The sequence below is a fragment of the Mizuhopecten yessoensis genome, unplaced genomic scaffold (genome assembly GCF_002113885.1).
Source record: "Mizuhopecten yessoensis strain PY_sf001 unplaced genomic scaffold, ASM211388v2 scaffold5459, whole genome shotgun sequence".
NCBI classification, from domain to species: domain Eukaryota; kingdom Metazoa; phylum Mollusca; class Bivalvia; order Pectinida; family Pectinidae; genus Mizuhopecten; species Mizuhopecten yessoensis.
The window spans coordinates 388733-394732 of NW_018406060.1; the positions used below are offsets into that span (position 1 = coordinate 388733).

Consider the following 6000-nt stretch of genomic DNA (forward strand, 5'->3'; position numbering starts at 1 on the left):
ATAACATAGCAAAGTTAGGCTAGTGAGAAACCTTTTTTGACATGAACCTATGAAAATGGACCTACAGGATAACTGCACAAGAAGTTGGCATTGTTTTCTTAGATAGGGAATGGTTGTGATCATGGTACAGTATGAATAACATGATATAAACCAAACTTTATCATAAATATAGAAAATAAAATGTTTTAGGAAACTATGATATTAACTCATTCATCCCTGAAATTTCATAATGAACTATTCCAACCTTTGAATTGGAAGAGTTTAAATGTGTTTTCAGGGGTGAATGAATTAACAGAAATAATACATTGGTCATACGATATTAGTAGGAATCCACTCATGTATCACATTAATCTTACAATATATGTATTTACATATTGATAAGGGAAGGGAAATATTGTCTTGAAACTTATCACCTGGCTTACTATGTTCCCCATCCTTCATTGTTTGGGGGGAGTGGAGGGCTGGATGTCCGGGGGATGTGGCTGTGCCATGACGCGACACAGGCGAGGGGCCGGGCACAGACGGTGAATTGGGCCAGTTACGTTGTCCTGGTGACGGCATGGCCAGTCCAGAACTGGCAAATGGCGAACCTTCCATACCTGTTGACAATAAAATAATACAATAATAACATAAATACACTGTTCCAAATGAATTTTACATTTGGGGGTACATTAGAAAGATTTTCAAGATACTTCATCTCTGTGTCAATAGCTACATAATTATGATATGCGAGTCGTTGAAAATTGGGGGGGTACAATTAACATTTTAGGGGGTTAACCCCCCCCCCCCCCTTGCCCCCTTGGGGGAACATTGCATCAATTACATGTCATCCATTTCTTGAAGTTTCTATCAAATACTTACTGCATAAAAAACGATAGACAAAAACAACTGTTAGGTAAAATCATTCATACCCTTTCACCCCTATGTTACTTTTTTTTTTACATTTTAATTTTTTCATTGATTTTCATGTGAACAATTACATTAAGACCAGAGACAAAACATTACATTACATAACAATTCATTACATTACAATACCCATAGGATTATATACATGCTTGAGTTCAACATGAGCACTGCTAAATTTGGGAACATCAGAAATTACACTCTGCACCGATATTTTTTTTTTAAATATACATATTTATTAACATTTAGTTGGATCTAAACACAATAGTTTCAGAATAAAATATGCAAGTTCATTTTGAAGCAATTTGTTCACCTAGTTTCTTCAAAGTTTTTTTAGCAGCGCCCATATTAAAGTTAATTTTTAGCTTAGCTTTTGCTATAGATAAGTACACTTAGACGAATAGACATACAGCAAGACCAATTTCCATCATCAGTGCAATATTCATTACCATACCGACAAAGACTTTGTTTATATTTTACTTTGTTCCTCCCTTTCGGATAAAGCATGCCATCCTCCCCACCTTGTAAGGAATTTTGTGTATTCATTTCTTGATTTATACACAATCTTTTCTACCTCATAGTATTGACATATGTGTGATTTTAAGACTTCAAAACACACATAAATTTTCTTAATTCTACAGTGATAGACATATTGCTTAAACAGCAGCGACATCATATTAATCATACCATTATGGCGACCATGAAGCCCTAGCAGTATCGATATTGGCGATATACTAAAATTGAACATGGTTTTATCGAGAAACCACTTCTCTAACTCCTTTCGAAGTTTGATTATCCTTGAACATTCATAAAATAAATGTATATAGGTTTCTTTTTCTTCCCTACAGAATGTACATAGCGGAGAATCCACCGCCTTAATTCTGAATAGAAAAATATTGGTTGGTAAAATTCGATGGACCAGACGATATTGCAGCAATCGTAGTTTTGTATCATTTGTTTGTTTAAAAATCTCTTTGTGAGTTTTCTTCCACCAATACTCATCATCTTCTAGTCCCAGATCGCATGCCCATTTTAACTTGTATGAATAGTTAATTGTTGATCCATATGCTTGAATTAAAGTTTTGTATATTACTCTTTTTCCAGGCCTGTCGGAGACTATGCTTTCCAGGAAATATGGAAAAGTGGGGGTATCAGTCACATTGGTTGCCCCTATGTTACTTTAGTAGACTCTACCATACATTTATCTGGAGGAATCCATTCTGGTCTACAGTGGTGAAAGGGTTCAGGAATATTTTGGACCAAAAAATGCAGAAATACTGGAATCTTTTATCACAAAATCAGAAGAGCTGCAACTGTTGAACGGTCCCAGTGTGGCCTACTTCAGTGAGAAGCATACATAACTAATACTCCAAGATAACGAAATAACTTTAACCTTAACCTAACAAAGTAAAGAGCTATGACTGCAAGACCTATGCTGATAAATAAGTAGTGTATCTCAAATTTTCCAAAACAAGCTTCGCAATTATCATCTTTCAAATTTGTCAAAATGGTCAAACCCTACGACTTCAATGTTCTGTAACTCCTATCTGGAAAAATGGTGGCTGAACTAGCAATTCTCCATGATGGCAAATTTATTATTCATTCCACTTCTACTGTATACATACCTTGAGATCCCATGAATTGTGATGCGGGAGACTGCATATGGATCCCTAGGGACCCAGGGGAGGGAGTCGGCACAAAGGAGCTTGGGGAGGGTACATGGAGCTGTGGGTTGCCTGGGGACCCCGCCCCAAGGAGTGTCCCTGGAGAGGGGGTGCCAATCAAAGCTGTAGATGGTGAGGGTGCGATCTGGAAAAAAAATGGCATAGAATTATGCTTTAAGAATAAATTTGTATTATCTTCCCGATCATTATCAGTACTAATGCATACACCGATCTATCTACTGTATTATAGAGCAACATCTTGGATGCTAAAATTAGCGTTGGATTTTGGATTCAATAATGACATTCCATGACTGAATGCTACAAAAAGGTATATTAAAACCATTTACCCAATCAACAATATAATACTAGCCAATTCTATCCATTATAAAGATTGGGGAAAAAACAGTAACATAAAATTTTGGATTGAAAAGTTCTATCATTTTACAAAGTTATTAAAAACTTGTAATTTATGTGATATTTCCCACTTTTCATAATAGCATTTTTTTTTATAAAACTGCAAAAAATTAAGTGCTCATTTTTTTTTTTAAATTCTTCATTGCCTTCTTATTTTTTTATTATTGATTATTTTTTGATGAACAGTGTAACTCCATGACCTACCCCTGACATACGGGCAGCGCTGGGTGAGGCTGGAGTGTGCGGGTTGGAGGGAGGAGTCATAGGGCTTGGGAAGCGGAGTCCCCCGTCCTGCCGTTGTCTCGACGCAGGCGATCCCATCGACGGCCCTGACGACAGACTAAACATATCCATGGTATCCATACCAACTGGTGAGGAAGGACTGTCGTCTTCCGTCGTCGACATCCGGCGATTGTGTCGGCCAATAATGGCATCGTCCACATACATGTTCAAAAATGCCTGCAGAAAGTTCACAAGTATGAAAATCAGAATACATCAATTTAATTTTCCTTTGCAAAACTTACATACTGGGTAATACAACATAAAGAGAATGTACCAAGTATAACGTACTAAAAATGATTTTAACATGTGCCCTTATCACATTGAGGAGGTTTGTGCTACAGAGTTCAGAGTCATTGAAGAGTCTCTTCTACTTCTACTGTGACCCAAATCAATGTCAAGCAATGAGATGTTTCACCGCTGTGACAAGAGGACTCACCTTTAACAGTGATATTGGGTTAAAACCCTCCACCACCTTACTGCTCTCTATGGCTACGATCTTGTTGCTGCGGAAGTGGACGTCTATTGAGCTTCTGACACAGGTTAAGGTCAACAGCAACAAGGTACACCAACTAAGGTCAGTGATATTGCAGGATACTTGAAAAGAGTTTCTGATTGTATTACTTTTTCCTTAGATCACATTACGTATAAATGAATGAGGACTAAGAATTTAATAATATTTTTTTCACAGTAAAATTTTTGGAAGAAAAATTAAAATCTAGAATGTATTCATGCTGGCAGTTTTGTGTGGACTTTTCTTAAGAAGTATGTTACCGTGCTCAAATACTTTTTTAACCATACAGATATCCATAAGTCTTCTCCTTCAGTACTGCAATTTCCCGGGTATTGCCCACTCTGTTATATTGCGTGCACCCCTCAAAATATCATGTTTAGGAAATTCAGTCTGCAGATTGCCCTCTCCAGTAGCCTGCATTCATTATCCATCCTGTCAAATGTTTTTATGGGCGTATAAAAAGGATACATGCTGCGGTAGGAGATTCGGACATGTGTCGTGGACTGGGGAATAACACAGAAAGACTGCGCCAGCCTGTTGGTGTTGTTCTGCAAAGACAAAGAAATATTCACTGATAAATTAAATATATCTCAAATATATTAAAATTTGACAGAAATTTTACTGTTTTTGAGATAGATTTACATTTAAATATGCATGACAATCTATCTCAAAAACAATAAATTTTCTTCTGAAGAAATTTATCAGAATAAACAAGCAATATCAGGACAAGTTTTACTATATACAATGAAACCTGTCTAATCTGACCCCTGTGCATTCTGACATCCTTTCTAATCCATTATTATGCTGTGCTAATGAAATCTATCGAATAAGACTTGTATATTTGTTGTTCCTTCGCAGCTTTCACTGTACATTACTCTTCAATTATCATCTAGATATACTATTTTATACCACCTACCCATAATATGATAAATTCATTATCATGGATTGTCAGTATGAGATAAGAAAGAAGAAGTCGAGAATGACTTGAGAACAATTTGAGAACGAATTTTCCCATTCGGGAATTGTTTTTTTTAAAATTTTGCGCCAGGTGAAGTCCTGAACCAGAAAAAGTATCCCCACAAAGGTGATCCGATGGAGAAATATATAAGGTAGTACATGTAGTATATAGATGATAAACAGTTTATCATACAATGTTTTCAGGGTGTGGCATTCAAACAAACCTCAAGTCCACCTGTGATGGCCTCTCAGTTTGGTCCACTATCTCGCAATGAGAAAATTGTTCTCATGACAAACCCTCAAACACAGTGTGTGATAATCTATAAACATTACGTATATACAGTAAAATGTACTTAAAGGATTTACGGTATGATAACTAGTACTTACCGCAATAGGAGCATGCATGATGATGTTGGCGAGTTTGTTGATGGACATGAGCGGTGACCAGGTGTCGTGTAGTACCTGTGTGAACATGTCAAGTTTTATTTTACATCCCGGTACATGCTAAACTTACACCAAGACGTCATTATACATAACGATATCTAGACATGGCGAACAGCTTATTGTTAAACAATAATTGGCAAACGAGATTCTAGACACTTACTGTATAACATTTAACCCTTTCACCCCTAGGTAACTTTAGTAGACTCTACCATACATTCATCTGGAAGAGTCCATTATGGTCTAAGGGGTAAATTTACCTGAATATTTAATTTTGCGACCGTTCTTCTAAAAATGTATTTGCGAGGGTTGAAATTTGCAAGGGGAACAATAGCTCATTTATGTTCCTTGTTTAATGGTTTCAATGAATATGAGATATCTTAAGCTTGCGATCTTCTTACCTCACAATTATAAACACAGAAATACATATCTCGCAAAATACCAAAATCTTAATTTTTCCCCTAACATCGACAAGTAGATGGTGATATTTCTCATGGTACTCATTGATTTATATCAGTTGACTTGTCATATCTTAGAACTTCTGAAGCCTCATAATAATCATATCAAGAACACAATTGTATGATACATTTCAATGTTCTCCAATTCTTGTGGTTAAAATTGTGAATATTTAATTTTTTCTTTTTAGAATTTTAATAGATATCTTTTAAATGCATGTACTTTACTCCACCAAATTTTACTAAATATTTGAAGAAAGCCCTAGAAATTTCATAAAGATATGGAGTTCAAAAATGTTTGAGAATCGTATGCTAGTCTACGAGGATAGTGCTAGACTATGAGGATAGTGCTAGACTATGAGGATAGTGCTAG

The 6000-nt window shown here is 36.0% G+C and overlaps 1 protein-coding gene across 5 annotated transcripts in view; it reads right to left on the reverse strand.

The window, feature by feature from the left end:
- The window catches only part of LOC110450699 (mediator of RNA polymerase II transcription subunit 14-like), a 34557-nt gene that overhangs the window by 6284 nt on the left and 22273 nt on the right, over positions 1-6000 (reverse strand). For 4 of the 5 annotated variants that reach the window (XM_021498334.1, XM_021498333.1, XM_021498337.1 and 1 more), the window contains 6 exons: positions 5119-5193; positions 4243-4322; positions 3700-3793; positions 3186-3440; positions 2529-2712; positions 414-599 (listed from right to left, as the gene is read on the reverse strand). In XM_021498334.1, the coding sequence (XP_021354009.1) occupies positions 414-599; positions 2529-2712; positions 3186-3440; positions 3700-3793; positions 4243-4322; positions 5119-5193 (874 nt within the window). The remainder of the gene's footprint in view (positions 1-413; positions 600-2528; positions 2713-3185; positions 3441-3699; positions 3794-4242; positions 4323-5118; positions 5194-6000) is intronic. The other variant, XM_021498335.1, reaches the window with a different exon arrangement.